Here is a 20,988-nt window from a genome sequence, read left to right as displayed (position 1 = left end):
CCCCGGGCCGCCAAAATCAAGGGGCCCCCACCCAGGTACGTAGGCAGGCTATGGCCTATGTCCCAAAAAAGTTCAAAGGGGCCAGGGCGATGGGCTTTCTTGATGGCAGGCGCGCTCGCGCAAGGAGTAGCAGCAGGCCGATAGCCTGAATCCACCTAGCGATCGATTCCGGCTCGACCCCTTTCACCTAAAAAAAATGAGCGATCACGATCCCTTTCTATTCCACGATTTCCATCTCGCAGCGATTACCTGTCCCAGCCCTAGCCGCCGCCGCCGTACTGCTGCGCCCATACTGCTGCTAGTAATTCCTTCCTAATCCAGTTCGCCGGAGCTGCTGATTACAATTCCCGGTGGCTCCAACTGAATTGCTCTCCCGCTCTAGCCTTCAGGTTCTTTATAGGCATACGCACTGACACTCATCAGTCATCACAGAGTTGACCATCAGGTATATCACAAATGTATATTATGTATCACCGTCCCTTGATGCATAGCCGGCACCATTTAGCAACTGACGCAACCATTTCTTTTTCCAGCATTGTGTGTTACAACTGATAATCATGCCGCCCAGAAACAGGACTTATCCATCGGCTAGTGATAAAAGAAAAATAAAGAAAGTTGTTGATAAATTGGTACAATCACAGCACGGAGATATATTCACAAATTTCTTAAGAGTAATACTAGTGCTCCCATTGCTTCGATAAACCAAGATGATGAGTTGGTGATGGTTGCCATAGAGAAAGAGGAAGATCAACCAACTAATGGGGATTCAGAATCAGATCAGTAAGAAGAAAATGTCGACACCAACATCGGCAACAACAATGTAAGTGGCTCTGAGAATGTACGTAATTCATCACATGCGCAAACACAACATCATACTGTTGATGAATATCTAGTTTATACTCCCGATACTAATGATCTAGGAAATTGGGACAATCTTCATAATAAAGCAAGATATATCTTAGTTGAGAAAGGGCCTATGAGAGAGGGAGAACTGGAATACCGTGTAGATGGTGTATGAAGACATTTTTCATGTGCTCATTATCATAGGAAATGAAGCAATGGAAAGGAACATGATAGATAATGATTAGTTTATTAAGAAGATGGAATGCATCGACCGAAAGAAGCTTTTCGAAGTTGAAATTATTGAAGAGTTTATTGAGGTCAACAATGACTCTAGAGAGATTAACTGGTTTGGCTCATTATATGCATGGAGAAGAAATCAGTGGATGACATTGACATCAACCCCATCATAAGTGACTTCGCATCGAGGTATGCTAGAAGAAACTCTTAAGGTACTATATACATAAATCATTTGACGTGCATACTGATTTTATATGCATTTAAGTGTTACTGATAAATATTTCATGTATACATATATTCATATTATTATTACGATGTCTATATCAAGGGCCCCGAGTTTTAGTTTCGCCCCGGGCCCCCAAAATCTCAGGACCGGCCCTGGATATGATGAGAGGAGAGAGAGAGAGAGAGAGAGAGGAGGAGGAGGAGGAGAGAGATGCACATGGACCAATTTGATACTTCTCAAGCCTCAAGAAGAGGTCAAGGCAAGCAAACTACACGAGTGATGAAGATATACCTTGGTCCGAGCATTGGAGAGCATCATATTTGATGTGGTCACAGGAATGATCATATCGGTGTAAAGTATCTGAAACATGTCGAGGAGGAAACTACAACAAATTTGTGAAGGGAACGCCCCAACGCTCACTCAAGTCCCTCACAAGTCATCGGAGCATCATTTTTTTAGGCTTGCAATCGATGAACGGGTTGTTTGGAGGAAGTGGGGATGTGCCTCCTAGTGGGGATGTGCCTCCTAGTGGTGCCACAATGATGAATATGTGAGTGTTTGTCATGTCTGTGAACATTGGAAATATTGACCGAGCCTTATATGTATTTGAACAATGTTGCTCAGCTTCCAATTGTATGTTTTACGATGGGATTGTTCAAAAGAGGTACAAACAACTGAGAAAGTCAAAGGGCAAGTATTGTGTGTTTCGACATTTTGAAACTTGCTTGAGCACAACGAGAAGAAGACAAGGAGTGATGATGCTCCATCGAAGAAAGCGAGATGTCAAGTAACTCGTCTTCTTGGGAGGTTGAAGATGGTGATAAGGGTGAGAGGAGGCCTAGGAAGGGTCAAGCAAGGGGCGGCTCGATGGAAGAAATAGGACAAAGGATATGCTCACAATAGAATGAGAAGCCGCATCAAGTCGATGAGGTGATCACAACAAAGGGCTTGGTGGTGGAAGCCATGCAAGCCAAGTTAGACTTCGCAGAGAAGGAAGCAAAAAGGAAAAGTGGCAAGGCGGTGAGAGATGAATGTGAACACAGGCGCAAGGTCGAGATAGAGAACTATTTGCTTCTACAGGAAGAACCGTTGTAGGTAAAGATCATACGTACTGATCAAAGGAGAAAAAACACTTCATCCATTCATAACCTTAATATGTCCCATTCAAGAATAACAACCCATCGACTAATTCCCTAAAGTTTGTTCCAACCATAGTACTATTAGTACGTGATGAGGAACGACAGCACCCAGTACTTCTAGACCGCTCAAGAGTCAGAGCACGCAGACTCACATGATGATCAAGAGTTCAAGACGCAAGCAGCCCAGACGTGAACCTGACACCCGTGGTCGGCAGCCACATGTTGCCCTCGATGAACTGCGCTACAGTGAAGTTGCTGGCCTCGGCGGGGCTCATCATCACGTGGTAGCCCGGCCACCTCACCCTGCCGCCGACGCTGGCGCCGGGCCCCGTGTTCATGTACTCCCCGTAGTAGAGCGTGGCGAGCGTGGACTGGTTGTTGTCCCACGCGAGCCACCCCTCGGGCCGCACCACGGCGCCGATGTACGACTGCATGAACACCACCCGTGAGTATGCCTTCCACGGCCGGCCCAGGAAGGTTTGTGTGGTCGCGGCCTTGTCGGTCTGGTTGGCCTGCGCGCGGAGGAGGTCGTCGTGTGCTGAGACGTTGCAGAACTGGAAGGTGAAGCCGGAGTTCATGGAGGCGTTGAAACGGCCCTGGGCCGTGATAGAGTTCTTCTGGCCAGGCAGCGGCGCGCGGGCGAGGAGGTGGCAGTTTTGAAAGACGGCGGCGGCGTTGCCGAAGACGAAGTCGACAGTGCCAGTGACGTTGCAATCGCGGTAGAACTGGCGAAGCGAGTGCGCGTAAAGCGTGTCCTGGTGGCCCTCGAAGGCGCAGCGGTAGAAGACAGAGAGGTCTGAGTCGCACCGCAGCGCCACCGCCTGGTGCTTGGCCGGCCCCGCGGTGTTCTCGAACGTCACGTCTCGCGCGATGAACCCCTTCCCCACCACAGCTGCAATGCATGCATGAACAACGCCACGTCAGCCAGAAAAAAACATCAGGTGTTAATCACAATTCACACGCACAGCTATGAATATCCTATGAATATGAAATGACAGGATCAATGAGGTCAGTACTCAGTAACAGTAATTCTTGGGGGTCAGAAGCATATATAGGCATATATATCTCGCATGATTTGGTCATTTGGATCCGAACATCCGCTGACAATGAAGTTAACCAAGTCGGTCGTGCGACAAGTAGTAGTGGTAAGCTTGTGATAGTATAACGTGCTTGTCAGACCGACGAGGGTTTGGCACGCATCGATCAGCATCAGCTGCTGATAAAGCCATGCATGGAACTGAAGCTTTCTACGCCACCACAGAGCTGAATGACGCCCGGACTAGAAGCAAAAGATCGGGCAGCACCAGCCCGATCACTGCTGTGTCTGTCGGCGATCTCTCCCCCGGCACTGTGTGCGACCGACGGCAAGCAAAAGGAGAAAACGACGTGCCCATCTGAGTCTCAGCAGCGTGACCCCTGCATCTGCATCCCATGATCGACTACAGAACGTAGTACGATGCGAGGTCTCGTGGCTTGGGTTGGCACTCGGCAGCTTGGCCCTTTGGGAAAAGTATAAGCACGGCGCGGCGCTGCCAGTACAAAGAAGTACGAGTCGCTGCAAAGAGAACGTTTCATGCCGTGCACCGCACCGCATGGCCACCGGCACGACCTGCTGTCTCACGGACAACAGTGTGCCACGCGTAGAGCCTGGGAGCGGGCCATGTACTTTGACTCGTTGAGCCAAGCAACCAAGGCCAACCTGTGCGACATGTGGTATCGTCCATTGAATTCGTCGCTGAATTGCAAGTGCAACTACCCCCTAGCTCTATTAATGGATGCTGCATGTTCTACATTATTCAAGCTAGGCGCGTGATCGATCCGGGAAGGTGTCAGGAGGAGTCAGGACTTGAATGTGCACACTGCACACACCACGGCCAAGATTAGACGAACGGTGTATTAGACACTGGCTGGGTGGGTAGCTGGAGTGCAGTGCGTGTAGTACATGCACCAGAAGCGACCTAGGCAGGTAACAATATCCACTGTAGAAAGAAAACCAAAATACTCCCTCCGTTCGAAATTACTTGTCGCAAAAATGGATGTATCTAGATGTAGATACATCCATTTTTGCGACAAGTAATTTCGAACGGAGCGAGTACTACACAGTGACATTGCGATAAGGATGGAGCAGAGTTGTACCACGGTACTGCAACTCGGCATGCGCCTTAACGGAACCGTATGCCGCAGCCGCAGCATCTCGTCCAGACAGTACAATTATGGCACATTGACCGTGCCACTCCAGCTACATGCATCTCGTGGAGGTGGTCACGAGCTAACATCTCAGGTGATCGACCGTGCAGGCTTAAGCAAAGCAATGGCAGAGATAGGCTGGTCTAGTGTGTGGGGGCGCATGCATCCGAAGCATCACAAGAGCCATTGAGTGCATGGTGCATGCTACGATTTGACCTTGACCACGCCTTAAACTCGCACAATCAACTTAATTTTCTGGAATTAACGGAAGGACTGCTAGATTGATGGAATTGCATGGAGCAGCAGAGCACCAACTCACCGACGGTGGCGGTGCGGAAGGTGGAGTAGCCGTCGACGTAGTTCAGCCGGCCGGAGATCACGGTGGCGCCCATGCCGTCGCCCACCAACATCACGTTCCACTTCTTCTTCTTCACCTCCACCGTCTCCCTGTACACGCCGCGCGTCACGTAGATGACGTACCGGCCGTCGTCGCGCTCCGACGGCGCCGCGTCGAGGGCCGCCTGGACAGTCGTGTGGTTGCCGCTCCCGTCCTGCGCCACCACCGCGTCCACCGGCATTCCTCCCGGACCCACCGGCATCTGCAGCAGCCGGCGCTCCCTGCCGCCCAGCCAGTGCGGGTGGCGAGGAGCCCCCTGGCCGAGGCCGCGCCCCCGGCGGCCACTGGTGCGGACGGACGACGCGGCTTCCTCGCCGGCGGCGACCTGCCCGAGGCCGTCGCCCAGCAGGGACGTGACGGCCTGGAGGCCGATGGATACGAGGGAGCCGAGCACCGAGTCGGTGTCGTCGAGGCCGTCCTTGCAGGTGTCTTGGTTGCCGAGCGCGCCGCTGAGCCACGCCCGGACGTCGGCGTGCGCGTCGCCCGTGCCGACGCGGCCTGCGGCCCCCACGCCCGCGGTCGTCGGCGAAGCGGCGGACATGGACCAGGACAGCTCGTCGGAGGAGAGGTCGAGCAGGTCGAGGCAGTCCGTGATGGCGGAGGAGAGCCGGAGGTCGTCGCCCCCGAGGACGCCTCCGACGATGGGGAAGGAGGAGACGATGGATGCGACGTCCTTGATCGCGCCCAGCGCCTCGCGCAGCGTGGACACGAGCTCAGGCGAGATGCCGGCGGCCGACGGCGCGGGCGGCGATGGCGTCGTCAGCTGGTGCGCGCTGGTGAGGAGGAGGCTGAGGGAGAGCGCGAGGAGGAGACGAGGCGCGGAGGTCGGAGACGTCGGCGCCATGGCCGCGCTGGTTTGGTGGCTCAGTGGCAGACCCAGTGCATCTCTTGGCGAGGGCGACCGATGGGTGGCATTGGCATATATGGGCGCTGCTTTCTGTGCCCGCGGCAGTAGCTGCTCTGCAGCCTGCACCGGCACTGCCGTGGGTTACTGGGTTCTTCGATTTCGATGGTGCAGACCCAACGGAGACCGACGCTCTGCTTCCGTTGCCGTTTCCGCCGTCGGGAATTTCCTCTCCAGCAAAAATGCTAGACCTAGGTAATGTCTTACTTGCTTAATCGTTAAGCATTGATAATTTTTGTCTTCCTAAAGACAATGCACATACAGTATGCAGTTCGGTGAGACATACACACCCCAAGGACGTATTATTGAACCGCATTTCATATTCGACAAAGCTTATGAGTCGAGCACACTAGGAAATGCCTTTTCCAGTGATTCGAATGCAACACATGCAAAAAGCCCAGGAAAGTCTGGTCGCGGTTTTGCAAAAACCATCTACATCCAAGACTGATCCAGGCCAATTTGAGATGGTGCGTCGTCCCGGTACGTTGCAGTGGACGGCTTGACGCGGCCGTTGTCGGGCGAAAATTTGCCACCGTCGTCGTGTCAGTTAGAGAGGCGCCACGCGACAGCCACCGAAAGTTCCAAGTTGAGAGCCCCTGCACTGCATACGTACGAACCGGCTGGGCGTCGCATGTGGTGTGTGTCCTGCCGCTGCCGGCGTCGGCGCGGCTGGCCCGCGCAGCCTCGTGGGTACGATGGTACTGTACGCGACTGTTCTGAGACTGAGAGCCATCGTCCCAACCCCCGTCGAGTCGTGACATAAATCATAGCTAGCCATGTTCGAGCCGGTGCCCAACTGGGGCAAGCTCACCAGTAGCACCGTGAGGATATGTCGGTCAATCGCTTGGACTCTGGAGCTGGTACGCCATGCTCGCAGTACGACGTCCCAACCCCCGTCGTCGCGTGACGTACTGATCCTATGCATCTTGGAGATTTCGAGCCTGGCGGATCACCACTACCTTGATCTGTCAGTCCATCTCTTGGACTTTGGGTGGTGCGGCTCAGTTCGAGGGAAAGTATTCGAAGCTTGGTTCTGTTTGGGGAAAACAAAAAAGATAGCTTTGGGTAGCTTTTAGTCTCTCACAATTCCCTCCTCGCCTAGCAAAACAACCGGGAATGTTTGAAAATAATAATAAGCATACAGCGTACAAAAAATCTGTGTCCTTCTTTAACCTCCGAAATTATATTGGAGGAGCACTTCTATAATGCCTATAGAGATTTGCTGGGGAGAAAGGGGGCCAGGGAACACTCGCTTGACCTTGAGGCGTTGGGCATTCAGCCTGTCAATCTTGATGACCAGGAGCTTATGTTCTTGGAGGAGGAAGTTTGGGAGGTGGTGAAGGAGATGCCGACGGACAAAGCTCCAGGGCCAGATGGATTTATTGGCCTGTTTTTCCAAAAGGCATGGGAGATCATTAAAAGAGATTTGACTGCAGCTCTGCACAAGTTCTTTCTGGGCAATAGGGTTGGTTTTGGGCGGCTTAACCATGCTATCATAACACTCATTCCTAAAACCCCTGAGGCTTGCGGCATCAATGACTTCAGGCCAATTAGCCTTGTCCATAGCATGCCAAAGCTAGCATCCAGGCTGTTGGCAACCATATTAAGGCCGAGAATGGGAGAGTTGGTGCATATAAACCAGTCGACTTTCATTATTGGCCGAAACATCTATAACAATTTTCTGTTGGTCCGGCAAATGGCGAGAAGATTCCATAAAAGGAAGGCCAGAGGTGTTTTGCTGAAGTTGGACATCTCTAGGGCTTTTGATTCACTTTCATGGCCTTTCCTTTTCGAGGTCCTTAGAGCAAAAGGGTTCACGGAGCACTGGATTGCATGGATCGGGTCCCTGCTCACTTCGGCAAGCTCTAGAATGGTGGTGAATGATTCAGTCAGGCTAAAATTTATGCATGCAGAGGGGCTGAGGCAAGGAGATTCGGTATCACCCCTCCTATTCGTCATTGCCATGGACGTGTTGACCGAGATTGTGATCAAAGCCCATGAGTCAGATGTGTTGAGCAGGATGAATGGTTGTAGCCCAATGCAGCGTTTATCCCTTTACGCGGACGATGTGGTGTTCTTCATCAAGCCCACGGTGTCAGATTTATTCTTTGTCAAGGAAGTTCTTGGGATCTTTGGAGAAGCTCCGGGCTTGAGAGTCAATTACAATAAGTCGGCGGCTATTATGATCAGAGCAGAGATCAAAGACGAACAACTTGTGAAGGAGGCCTTGCCTTGGAAGATGGAGACTTTCCCGTGCAAATACTTTGGGTTGCAGCTTAGTATCAAGCAGCTTAAGAGATCAGAGTAGCAACTGGTGGTGGATGCTGCACTTCGTATCGTCCCGGGATGGCAGAGAGGGTTTGTGACAAGGCCAGGAAGATTGATTCTGGTCAGCCATGTGATGAGGGCAAGGCCGACCCACCATCTGATTGTTGCTGAAGCTCCAAAATGGGCTTTGGAGCGGGTGGATAAGGGTTGTAGAGCTTTCTTTTGGGCTGGATCAGAGGAAGTCCACGGTGGCCGCTGTTTGGTGTCATGGAAGCTTGTTTGTCGACCAAAAGAGCTTGGATGGCTGGGGGTGGTTGACCTGTATAAGCAAGGGATTGCCCTCAGAATGAGATGGAAGTGGTTATCTAGGACAGATGACACGAGGCTGTGGCAAGGCTTGAACTGGACCCCGGACAAACAAGCAAGTGCAACATTCGCTAGTCTTGTGAAGTGGCAGGTGGGCGAGGGAACGGAAGTTCTGTTCTGGAGAGATAGATGGATCAGCGGAGCTACAATTGGAGAGTTGGCACCGCTGGTTTATAAACAAGTCAGAACACATGTTCTGAATAGAAGGCGTGTGAAGGATGCGTTGTGGATGCACGAGTGGATGGATGACATTGTAGGCCAGCTATGCACGGAAGGTTTGGCTCAATTCATTCGCTTGTGGGAGATTCTGATGGATCTGCAGCTGGAGCCTGGGACCGAGGACAAGCCAATTTGGTCTTGGAACCGAGAAGGAGTCTACACTGCGTCTTTAGCTTACAAGATGCTCTGCATGGGAGGTATTAGGTTTCGAGCTTATGCGGCCATATGGAAGTGTTGGGCACTGCTGGTGTGCAAGCTTTTCATGTGGCTGGCGGTGCAATACAGACTCTGGACGGCGGACAGACGATTTTGTCATGGTTTACAGGACCAAAGGTCGCCATGCTATCTTTGTGAGCAGGAGGAGGACATTGTTGATCACATCACTATGCAGTGTGTGTTTGCAAGGCAGGTGTGGTACATTTGCTTCTGCAGAATGAACATTAACCCAAACCTTTGTCCGACACAACATTCCACAATTGATGACTGGTGGCATACCACGAGGAAGCATATCCCGAAGAGGCAGAGGAAGGGTTTTGACTCGGTGATCACGTCGATCTGCTTGAACATTTGGAAGCAACGCAATGGGAGGGTCTTTGGAAGGAATGACTTGAGGAATGTAGTAGGAACCGTGGACCTGATCTGGCAAGAATTAGAGCTGTGGTCTAGAGCAGGAGGCACCAGAGTAACTACGTTGTGTGAGTAGTAGGTTTTTGATGCTAGGAGTGGAGGGTACGGTGGAGGTTTCTTTTCAGGGCCATCTACCTACCATGTAATCTCTTGTACATAACTTTCTCTTCTTCTATAAAGCTATGGTACGCCTTTGGCGTACCCTCGAAAAAAGTAGATGGTTTGCTTACAAAAAGTTGATCTAGAATTCCGAGAGGAAAACAAGAGGGATTTGGAGGTATTTCTTTTGATACTTTACTCATGTGTGATTTAAACATTAGGAGTGCAATCGTACCTACAGTTTATGATACCACATTTTTCAGAAGTTTATGCCTATTTTTGTCTCCTGAATTTAGGTTACAAAAACTTACAAAGGTAATCTCCTCATTGCTCGGGGTCACGGCGAGGTGGCTCCGCCACTGGGTGGAAAGGAAACATTCAATCTATGTGGACATAGTTGTTCTTATGACGGCTTCTATGATTAGCATACCTTTGTGCATCTTGTCTTTCCTAGAAGCTCAAAAGGGGGTTATAAAAAATGGAGCATCACGGATCTTCGATGCTTTGGTTTGAATGTAACAAAAAAAACTTTGTTAATTGACCTATTGCTTGTTATGCCTCAAGGTTGTTGTGGTTTGGGAATTATGGATCTGACAACCATAAATCATACTCCCTTCGTCCCAAAATAAGTGCCTTAACTTTTTACTAAAGATTAAGACACTTATTTTGGGACGGAGGGGGTAGCTTTTTGAGTAAGTGACTTGGGAAACTCAGGTTTGGCAAACTCTACTGACTAAGAAATCTCTTCAAAAACCATTTCTATCGAATAAAAATAGACTAGAGGGTTACACTTTTGCTAGGTTTTGATGAATGTGAACCAAGTTTTTAGAGCTACGTTGAGAGAGTAGTTGCCAATGGAGCTAACCCAGTTCTAGGCGGATTGTACATCATATCTTTCACAAAGCTAGTTACAGTACCAAAATGTAAAGACGAAGGTCGGAGATATATCATATTCAAAAGGACCTTGTAGTAAGATATAGCAGAACCCTGGTAGATGCATTACACTAGGTTGTGGAAGATAACATGGTTAGATGGAAAATAAAAAGGAAGAAGCAAATTTTATTTTTGGGACTTGTGTATGCTTACAACTGATATAAGTGTCAGCTGTAATCTACAGAAATAATATTGGGATTTGAATATCATAATTTTCCGGCCTGTACTACTAGCTGCTATGGCCTGCAGTAGCTGCTAGCTGGTGTGTCGAGTGGCCCAGTGTAGTGTACCTGTACCTGTGCGTGTTCTGCTTGGTGAGCGCGACTGATGGGTGGTACACACTGCGTTCGGCGTGGCCTTCTGTGCTAGCAGCGATTGCTGCAGGTTGTACCGGAGCACTCGTACTGCCGTGGGTTCTTCGATGGTGCAGAGCAGACCCAAGCTCTGCTTCTGTAGACTTTTCCGCCGTCGTGAATTTCCTCTCCAGCTTTGTTTACTTGCGTCGATCCACCACCGCCTGTTAGGTTTTTTTATTTTGAGAATCTCACAAAGCTTTATTACTGAATCATAATGTTCATAGGTACAAAAAGAAGATCGCCGTGTATATTCAGGCTGCAAGTGGAGGTGGAATTAAGTGGGACTAATTAGCCCATTCCACTTAATTTGCTTTAGTGGGAGCCCATTGGAAAGAAAAAATAGTAATCGGGTTAGCCCACCTATCCCGTTGGGAGTCCACCTTTGCCTATTATACATCGACCCTAGTAGGTCGTGCCCCAATCAGCAGAGAAGAGGACGGTGCCGCAGCTTGCTCCGGCCGCCGTCAGTCCGCCATCGCGCCTCTGCTTCTTCCTCCTCACACGGCGCCAACCCCGGCGGCCTCCCCAACACCGAGGCTACTCGCGTTGCGCCGGGAACAATCGAGGGATCTGGGCGCCGTGAAGCTCGTGACGGACGCTGTGCACACCAAGGGCGCTGTCTTCTTCTGCTAGCTCCGGCAGGCCGCGGCCGGCGCCGGCGGTGCCGTCAGGAAAATGCATTAGGTGAGCCCCCAGGTGAGCTTTGACGGCCGCCGCGAGGACCTCACACCGTCGAGGATGGTGGCGGCCAAGGACGCGCCCGGCGTCGTCGACGCGTTCAGATGCGCCGACAGGAACGCCATCGATGCTAGTGCGTGCATGGGAGGTCGTTGTTTCAGTTTTTTTCGAGTGAAGGAGCCCCAGCTCCCCTGTTTCATTCCTGAAATCAGATGGCAAACGTACCATGCCATGGCAGGCTTCAACGACGGCGAGCACCAACGCACCAATGATTATTTCGTCGACGACGACGGCGGCGGCCCGGAGAGCCGGTGCTGGGTCGCGCTGGAGGTGGTGTGTGCATGCTGCTCTGAATGTGCTTCCGAATGTGGCCATGTTTCTCTGTACTAGCGTACTGCTGCTCGGTAAAATGCTTTGCTTTGTTAAATGGGAATCCCACTTATTTCCACTTAATCTATGTTTGTTTTAGTGGGATGTCCACTTTTTCAACACAAACCGATATTGGGACTAGGTGGATTGTGATGGGACTCCCATATATAGTCCCACCTGCAGCCTGAGTGTATATGCACCCATCTCTTAGAAATGCATGTTAAACGCATTTTTAAATGTCATAAATAATTCTAAAACAAGATTTCTCGCCTACATCTCTGCAAAAATATGTGCGCAACACAAACTTTTGTAAAGATACATCATTTTATTTTGCCATTACAAAAAAAGCCAAATTTCAATGGTTGAAAATAGGGTTCCATGAGACACTTTTTTGCACACGAAAAATAATTCCTTCGAATCTTTTTTTTGAACCGAGGCAAAAGACTTGCCATTTTCATTGATTAAGAAGAGAATTGCCCGATTAATTGATGGAAAACCGGGCTAAAACCGATACAATCCAACCCACATAATATGGGTACCACCGGCCAACCTGGCCACCAACATGGGATCACAAAGCTACAACAGCTGCACAGAAACCATGCAGCACATGCCAACAGAAGGCCACACGCGCGAACAACCGACAACTCCGACTCTGACGACGATCATCACGAGGGAAATATGCAGGACTTGCGCCGACCGTGCCCTCCGTAACCGACCACCGAGCGCCTGTCATCGTCACCGCATGGACACACTCCACCACAGCTCGGCGCACACATAGAATATGAAAATGTACATGTGCAACAATTTTAGATTTTTAAAAAACTTATAAATATGTCTTTCGAAGTGGGTGCAGATGTACTTGGGTTCATCCATGTATTTTCCCGTCCACAGCTAGCAGCATACAACTCATTTTGACTGTTCCCAAGAAAAAATAGACCAGCTACCAGCCACACATAAAATCGGGCCACCAACGATGTTGTAAGGACCAGGCCATGCAAAGTCTCCCACAAACACGTCCACATTTGCATCTAATCAAGCTAAAAAAGGAAGACACCATCCAACATATATCATGAGCATATCACATACTCCCTCCATCCCAAAATAAGTGTCTCAAGCTTATTACAAATTTGTATTAAAGTTAGTACAAACTTGAGACACTTATTTTGGGACGGAGAGAATATAACACAAGTATGCATGCAGTCAAGGCATCCAAGAAATGTGTTGCATTTTGAGACCAACATAATTCATCTCTGTGTACTAATCAATAGTTAAAAATCAGCTAGAAATTATTTAGTCTAGCAGATAACTGGAAGTCCAGTCTACCAGGAAGCTAATCACAAAAACATGATAAAAATCAAAACCATAGTCTTTCTATTCCTGGCAATTGATCATCCTATACAGGAAGATATAGTTCATATACCATTATTAAATAATCTAGGCATATAGGTACACAAGAGCCACAAGACTGATCCGAGTTTCAGCTTAACATCAACCAATTGCTTACAGTCCAGAATAGAGTCGCAAAATTGCATCGAGAACAGGATCTGACACTTGCATTGTTGTGTTTTCCCACTGTATATCTGACACACACACTACATGCACTCTGCAAATATGTATCCAACCGGCTCTACTCTACGATTACTGGAGTTTGCAGACTTCTTGGCCATGTTAGGTAAAGAAGCTCCATAAGTGTCATTTCGTAGCAAGATTGCAGCCACTCCTGCCCCCTCCTATATGTAGTACTTGAAAACTTCACATGAAGGCTGTATCAAAGTGAGTCTTGTGAAGAGAGTCAATTCAGCTCTAGTGTTCAATGTCACAATGTCAGAAAGCAAGCAATAAGAATTCAGTTATATGATCAAGCCCTCAACCGGAACCCGCGACATGCCCCGACGCTCGGTCCCCATCCCGCACTATTGTGGACGCCTCCAACACCGGTGACATCCCCGAGGTGCCCCCAAGCCAACGCGTGAACTGGATCCAGCGACCAGGCACGTCCATCGGTTGGGATCTTGGCCAGCGCCAGCGGCTCCCTTCAACACCGCCGCCCTCTGGAAATTTCTCACTCAAGAGAAATGGAAACTTCTCACTCAAGAGAAATTATCTTTTGAAACTAAATATTATAGACTAAATTACTAACAGGATCAATGTTCTGACCATGAGATAGTTACAGTGCCCTCCATAGAAAAAAAGAACTTGAATTGGAGATCGATATAAGTGATAGCTCTTTCACCGTCGTTGAAGAAAAATATAACTGTTGCACCATGCTAGGCACTCAGATAAACCCCAAACATATTGTATATTTATTTGGAAGAAACTTCGACAATATAAGAAAATCTAGGGATCAAAATGGTAAACTGTTTTAGGATCTTGCACAAGAAATCAGTAAAACTTGCAAAGCGCAATTGCAGATCATGTCCTACTATTCTCAAAATTCAGAGATGTCATAAACTGAAGCCACTTCTGTTTAGGCTAAAACGGAGTGTCGTGATGTTTGTTTTGGGCGAATTTCTTTTGGCAAACTTAGTGATGCTCTAAAAAACCATAAACCAAAGCAAATGCATGTTGTCTGTTCACTTTTCCTTTTATGTAGGATCTGCTGAACTGATGAGTTGAATAATTGTATTTGGAATATGATATCATATATAGTAACTCATTGCCTGCTACCAATACAAGAAACCTCACATGAAGCATATGACAAGGTTTATCAAACAAGCAAGTAGGATTAACCTCCAGTAAATTACATCAAGATGGAAGCTTTCTATTTAGTAATCCCTCCGTCCGAAAATAAGTGACTCAAGTTTGTACTAACTTTGTACTAAAGTTAGTACAAAGTTGAGTCACTTATATTGGGACGGAGGGAGTAGACAGGTAGTTGATGGGATGTTACCTGCAGGACCTTGGTCTTTTATCCTCCGAGCTGAGTTGTGCCACCATGAAGGACAGTCCTTCCAGTTCCACACGCTTGGACGGCCAGTGCCATCCAACAGCAGGTGGCGTAGTGGAGGCATGGGTGATCTGCACACGCACACACATCTGCTAGGTCAAGCGCCAAGGGAGGTGGTGCTGACCGACAAAGAACTCGCCAGAGACGCTTAAATCTGCAGTTCACCAAAAGATTTCTACCTAATATCCTGCTCCCAAATACATAGAAACTGTTTTTTTTTTCAAAATAAGAGTTATATTAGCACAGGCACCAAGAGGAATGATATTGTGTCATCTTCAGGGCATACCTCATGGAAAGCAATTTCATCAGACAGGAACAGACGCATTGGACAACATCACTTTGATATGGAATAATGAAGAACAAACATGAGGCAGTTAACAATTTAACATGAACTTGTGGAAGTTTGGCAAGCAAGACTTGAAGTGTACATGATAAAATGAAAACTCGGTAAAGATTTATCTATGAGCAGCAATACATATACTTTACACCATTGATGTTCACAACCATGAGATCAGTAAAAATATCAAAGTCCATGAATGCAAAATAGGTCCACTTTGGTGCATCATCTAAGCAATTCATGGTGATAGACGTCTCACAATTGCCCAAACCACAATATAATCTTGAACACCCATGGTCCACAGTATAGTTTTCTAAAAGAAGGTATGCTCCATCGTCATTCTTCAAACGTGAGTAATTGCTTAAGAATTTGAAGAAAATAGAAAGATTGTGCTGGATCACCAAACTGTAAGCCAACTGATAGTGGCACAGGTAATCCCTATACTCTAGCTCACATTCACGTCACAGACCAAACCACTAAAATCAACCCATTATTGCAATAATCAAGGGCAAAGTCAATTGGGATTTTTACCAGTGCAGGCTGAGTCTCTCAGTATTGCAAATCCTTGTAAAAAAATGGGTCAGCCAGCCTTGCACTCAGAAAAATTACACAAAATCATGATGTTACTAGGGTGTCAGATCAGAAAGTATTAGTCCATAAGAGATACACATTCGAAGTGCTCAAAAATAAGAACGGAACTCTTAATTGCTTGAGACAAGCTGAAAAGGGTAAGCTTGTGTCTTTTTACCAATAAAGTTTTCATCTCCTGGATGTGGCGTGAAAATATTATTATTTTTGTTTCAGTCACCTTATAAAAAAACATACAATTTCTTAGTGCTCCTAGAGAATCATAGGACATAGTCAATGGATTAATTAGCCAACAGAGTACAGACTGACCTTGGGACTCTCCTTGACAAGGAGCTTGCAAGAAGACACAGTTGAAACTGGTGCACCCCGTAACAATAATGTTTTTGCAGCTTGCAGTTGCTGCCATGACATTCATCCTACTCCATGAAAGAGAAAATTGGCAACGATGTTTAGATTTGCCATCGCTGCATTCATGCTTATCTTTCATAGAAAGAACACAGCAAAACAATTCCAAATATCTGAATATCTGCTATTGTGTGCATGAAATTATTAACCATCTAATTGTGACCAGGGAAATATGTTGGGCAACGTAGTAATTTCAAAAAATTTCCTACGCACACGCAATATCATGGTGATGGCATAGCAACGAGAGGGGAGAGTGTTCGTCCACGTACCCTCGTAGACCGTAAGCGGAAGCGTTATGACAACGCGGTTGATGTAGTTGTACGTCTTCACGATCCGACCGATCCAAGCACCGAACGTACGGCACCTCCGAGTTCAGCACACGTTCAGCTCGATGACGATTCCCGGGCTCCGATCCAGCAAAGCTTCGGGGATGAGTTCCGTCAGCACGACGGCGTGGTGATGATGATGATGTTCTACCGGCGCAAGGCTTCGCCTAAACTCCGCGACGATATGACCGAGGTGGAATATGGTGGAGGGGGGCACCGCACACGGCTAAGGAACGATCTGTAGATCAACTTGTGTGTATATGGGGTGCCCCCTGCCCCCGTATATAAAGGAGGGAGGGGGAGGCCGGCCGGCCCCTTTGGGCGCGCCAAGGGAGGAGGAATCCTCCTCCTAGTAGGAGTAGGACTCCTCCTTTCCTACTCCTACTAGGAGGGGGGAGGAAGGGGAAGAGGGGGAAGGAAAGAGGGGGGCGCCGCCCCCCTCCTAGTCCAATTCGGACCAGAGGGTGGAGGGGGCGCGTGGCCCATGCTGGCCGCCCATCTCTCCTTTCCCCTAAGGCCCATAAGGCCCAATACTCTCCCGGGGGGTTCCGGTAACCCCCCCGACACTCCGGTTTTCTCCGAAATCATCCGGAACACTTCCGGTGTCCGAATATAGTCGTTCAATATATCAATCTTTATGTCTCGACCATTTCGAGACTCCTCGTCATGTCCGTGATCACATCCGGGACTCCGAACAAACTTCGGTACATCAAAACTTATAAACTCATAATAAAACTGTCATCGTAACGTTAAGCGTGCGGACCCTACGGGTTCGAGAACTATGTAGACATGACCTAGAACCATTCTCGGTCAATAACCAATAGCGGGACCTGAATGCCCATATTGGTTCCTACATATTCTACGAAGATCTTTATCGGTCAAACCGCATAACAACATACGTTGTTCCCTTTGTCATCGGTATGTTACTTGCCCGAGAATTTGATCGTCGGTATCCAATACCTAGTTCAATCTCGTTACCGGCAAGTCTCTTTACTCGTTCCGTAATACATCATTTCGTAACTAACTCATTAGTTACAATGCTTGCAAGGCTTAAGTGATGAGTATTACCGAGAGGGCCCAGAGATACCTCTCCGACAATCGGAGTGACAAAACCTAATCTCGAATTATGCCAACTCAACATGTACCTTTGGAGACACCTGTAGAGCACCTTTATAATCACCCAGTTACGTTGTGACGTTTGGTAGCACACAAAGTGTTCCTCCGGTAAACGGGAGTTGCACAATCTCATAGTTGTAGGAACTTTGTATAAGTCATGAAGAAAGCAGTAGCAACATACTAAACGATCGTGTGCTAAGCTAACGAAATGGGTCAAGTCAATCACATCATTCTCCTAATGATGTGATCCCGTTAATCAAATGACAACACATGTCTATGGTTAGGAAACATAAGCATCTTTGATTAATGAGCTAGTCAAGTAGAGGCATACTAGTGACTTTATGTTTGTCTATGTATTCACACATGTATCATGTTCCCGATTAATACAATTCTAGCATGAATAATAAACATTTATCATGATATGAGGAAATAAATAATAACTTTATTATTGCCTCTAGGGCATATTTCCTTCAAAATATATAATCAGTACATGGTGAGTTCAGCTTCTAGCGATGCAATAGATATATGTTCAGTATGATTAGATAATACAGAAGCTTGACCAAAGACGGATCAAGGGCTGCGTCACGGCGGGGCATACCTATATATCCTCCCCTCTGGTTCCTTCACTATGACAAAACATCTGTTTTAGGAGCTATTGAATTCCAAGAAATTTTGGTGGTCATACTTTCTGTCAGAAAAATGTTAAAGGTCAAATACTCTTGTTAGGATCGAATTCACAAATAAATATACATGTTTGTGCGAGAGGTGCTTCTTCTGGATCATAGAAGATGGTCCAGTCATCTGGCCAAAGATACCACCGTTCTGGCCAAAGAGCACAACTACAGATAAATGGTTACAGATAGACGATGGGTCAGCTGCAATTTGCATCAATTATATATCATATGACATATGAAGATGACAACCCTATGATCTAGAACAAGGATAGCTACCAAAATCGAACAGAGGCGATGTAGGGGGATTTCTATTACCAAAGAGAGAAAAATACAGAGCTGAGTAGCCCTTAATTAATGAGTTAGCCCACATCACCAAAAAAGGGTAAACTGTTAAAGTGAGCTCACTTGTTTACCTAGGTTGGAATTCCAAGACCTCGGCGAGCTTGTTCTCGTAGGCGTCCTTCCATTGCACACGCCGCTATTAACCCATGTAGCCCTTCTGCGTCGTGCCGCCGCGTGGGTGGGGTATGATCCTTGCTGTATCCAAAGAAAAATTGTTAGTGTATGATCTATGGAATCAAGTAGTGAGCTACCTGAAGTATCGATCACCTGTATATAAACCATGACATAATTTTGTCCCATCAATAAATTCCTAGCTGGTATAATGTCTGTAAGTTGTCTAGCTTTGTCAATCAACAACTACTTTTGATTATCCTATCAATGGCTTAGTTTGACAAACATAAACAATAACCATAATTTAGTTGAAATATATGCATGACAGTTATCAGAAAGATAAGCTATGAGTGTATAAATTCCTGTAGTATCTCTCAATATACAAGCAGCAGTACAGAGCTCTGCTTATGAGGTTACAAACATCTTTGTATTCACCAAAAGATGATCATGATATTTTTATAGCAGCTCGAAGTGCTGCCCGACGGAGCTCAACCGGCGCCCCTCCCCCAGCAGCAGTGCCTACACTATTCTTGATGCAGACAAGTATGATGACAGTGGAGAGGCAACATGGAGCCAGCAATTTGATGAGCATTTCAAGGTCGCACCCCACCTTTTCATGTCTCTGCTACGCTTTCTTATTCCCACGTCCACGTGGAGAATGTGGTTACCAGGTAGAGGTCTCCTACAAAAGAAAACTGAGTCAAAATGCATGCTACTACTAATACTGTTTTCAGTACAGAAAGAACAAGCCTAATATTGAGAAAATGAGTTGTGCTGAACAAGCCTAATCCGTGTACAAAGGAGCCAAAAAAACATGTTAACATTACCATCACCCGTACAAGTAATTAATATAAAAATTTATCATGGAAATATTCCTAAACCTTTTCTAGGAATTTTGATGAGAGCTACCAGTTGAAACTAATATGTGTTTCTTCATGTGCCTTTGCTTTGAAACATCTAGTTAGCTAAGTTCAATAGTATGAGCATCAACTTAAAAAAACAGTATGAGAATCAATTATACTTCTAGCCCTTTCGAACATCGTCATACCAAAGTAGAAATAATTCTCTTGTACAATCCATTTAATCTAATATTTTTCTTGAGTCTGCAAGATAAAGAATAATGATATTGGGTCATAGCCTCATAGGCATCATCTATACGTCTGCCAAATATTAACAACGAATGTGTTTAACCAAGGTTATCGCTCTGACCTTCTTTTCTAGCGACTTCTCCCAATTGAAGTTATTGCCCCCTTTGATTTCCCAATAGAAATTCTTTGAATCCTGCACTCGTAACACAAGTAGTTATGCGAATGCACACACAACACTTTGAAATGTGAAGGGATTAAACCCAGTTCAAAAATAATAATAACCGAATAGCATAAGGATGGATGGATGTTGTGCAACAATAGGCAGTCATTATAGTAGACTAAGAAAAGATCATTGTTTCTGTAACACGATGATATTCAGAGGACCCAACCATCAGTTCTTCCAACACAACCTTGATCGCAAAAATATTAGCTAGCATAAGACAGTAATAAGATCACTTAAATCAAATTTCTGCAGAAAGATGCCATATGGACCTGTGCCCTATTAGGGACGTATCCACTTATTACACATCTAAAACAGTACACAGATTACAGTGAGTGCACATATTCAGAACGTCAGAAGATCTCCAAGATGAGATAAGTTGACATTCAAGTGTCCAGAATCGGGGAATGCTTACCTCCCGTGGTATGCTTGGTTTCCATCGAGCAAATATTATGAGCCACCAAGCTTAATGGCCAGTCACACCCAAACTCAAGGACCTGCAACACAGAACATATGCTCAAATCAGGAAATCATATTGACCAGGCGAGTATGCACATCCAGGCCAAGATAATCTAACTTCCAGAACCTAAAGATGTGAAAGGTCGCAATATCAAGTTCATCAATCAGACATGTATCAAGTGACCAAGCCCAACCACCACCAGCAAGAATGCAACATGAAGAGAGAGTGCTGCCGAGGGAGGATGCGGCCAGGGGAGGAGCAAGACCAAGTCCCCGCTGCCAAGGGAGGAGGCGGGCATGCCGGGCCGGAGGACGCATCAGCCAGTCAGAAGGGGGGGGGGGTCGCCAGATCGGATCTGGGCCGGCCAAGCCGCACGCGTGGGGTTGTCACCGAGGCGCCGTCGTCACGGATCCGGGGACGAACTTCATCACCAGAGACGAGGAAGGCCGCACGGGAGGGGCGGGGATGGTGGTGGAGGGGCTCCCGGCCAGATCTACGTATGGTGGGGTGTGGGCTCTGGCAGGAG

General features: G+C 47.3%; 1 protein-coding gene and 1 long non-coding RNA gene across 20 annotated transcripts; both read right to left on the bottom strand.

The window, feature by feature from the left end:
* Window positions 1-2,421: 2,421 nt before the first annotated feature.
* On the bottom strand, window positions 2,422-5,993 carry LOC123138926 (pectinesterase). Its single transcript, XM_044558777.1, has 2 exons — window positions 4,952-5,993; window positions 2,422-3,337 (listed from the first exon to the last, which is right to left on the bottom strand). Exons 1-2 carry the CDS (start codon window positions 5,871-5,873, stop codon window positions 2,613-2,615), a joined length of 1,647 nt encoding a protein of 548 aa, XP_044414712.1. The 5' UTR covers window positions 5,874-5,993; the 3' UTR covers window positions 2,422-2,612.
* A 7,321-nt stretch (window positions 5,994-13,314) lies between these two features.
* LOC123138924 (uncharacterized) lies at window positions 13,315-20,982 on the bottom strand. 19 transcript variants are annotated; one of them, XR_006469390.1, is made up of 7 exons: window positions 20,418-20,982; window positions 19,904-19,975; window positions 19,305-19,376; window positions 18,166-18,778; window positions 14,739-16,139; window positions 14,006-14,102; window positions 13,315-13,899 (listed from the first exon to the last, which is right to left on the bottom strand). It is a non-coding gene; the product is annotated as an uncharacterized lncRNA (long non-coding RNA). The 19 variants fall into 19 exon arrangements; XR_006469385.1 differs by having other exon boundaries at window positions 13,315-14,866; window positions 15,664-15,721; window positions 15,881-16,139; XR_006469384.1 differs by having other exon boundaries at window positions 13,315-14,866; window positions 15,664-15,696; window positions 15,881-16,139.
* Window positions 20,983-20,988: the final 6 nt, after the last annotated feature.

This window comes from Triticum aestivum, chromosome 6B (genome assembly GCF_018294505.1).
Source record: "Triticum aestivum cultivar Chinese Spring chromosome 6B, IWGSC CS RefSeq v2.1, whole genome shotgun sequence".
NCBI lineage: Eukaryota > Viridiplantae > Streptophyta > Magnoliopsida > Poales > Poaceae > Triticum > Triticum aestivum.
Note: the sequence above shows the minus strand (reverse complement) of the source record. Positions and strands in the feature narration are given on the sequence as shown.

Bases quoted from the DNA above. Each gene is read 5' to 3' on its own strand.
- LOC123138926 (XM_044558777.1), bottom strand. From the start codon at position 5,873: ATGGCGCCGACGTCTCCGACCTCCGCGCCTCGTCTCCTCCTCGCGCTC. The intron at 3,338-4,951 runs GTGAGTTGGTGC...CATGCATTGCAG, and splicing joins CTTCCGCACCGCCACCGTCG to CTGTGGTGGGGAAGGGGTTC.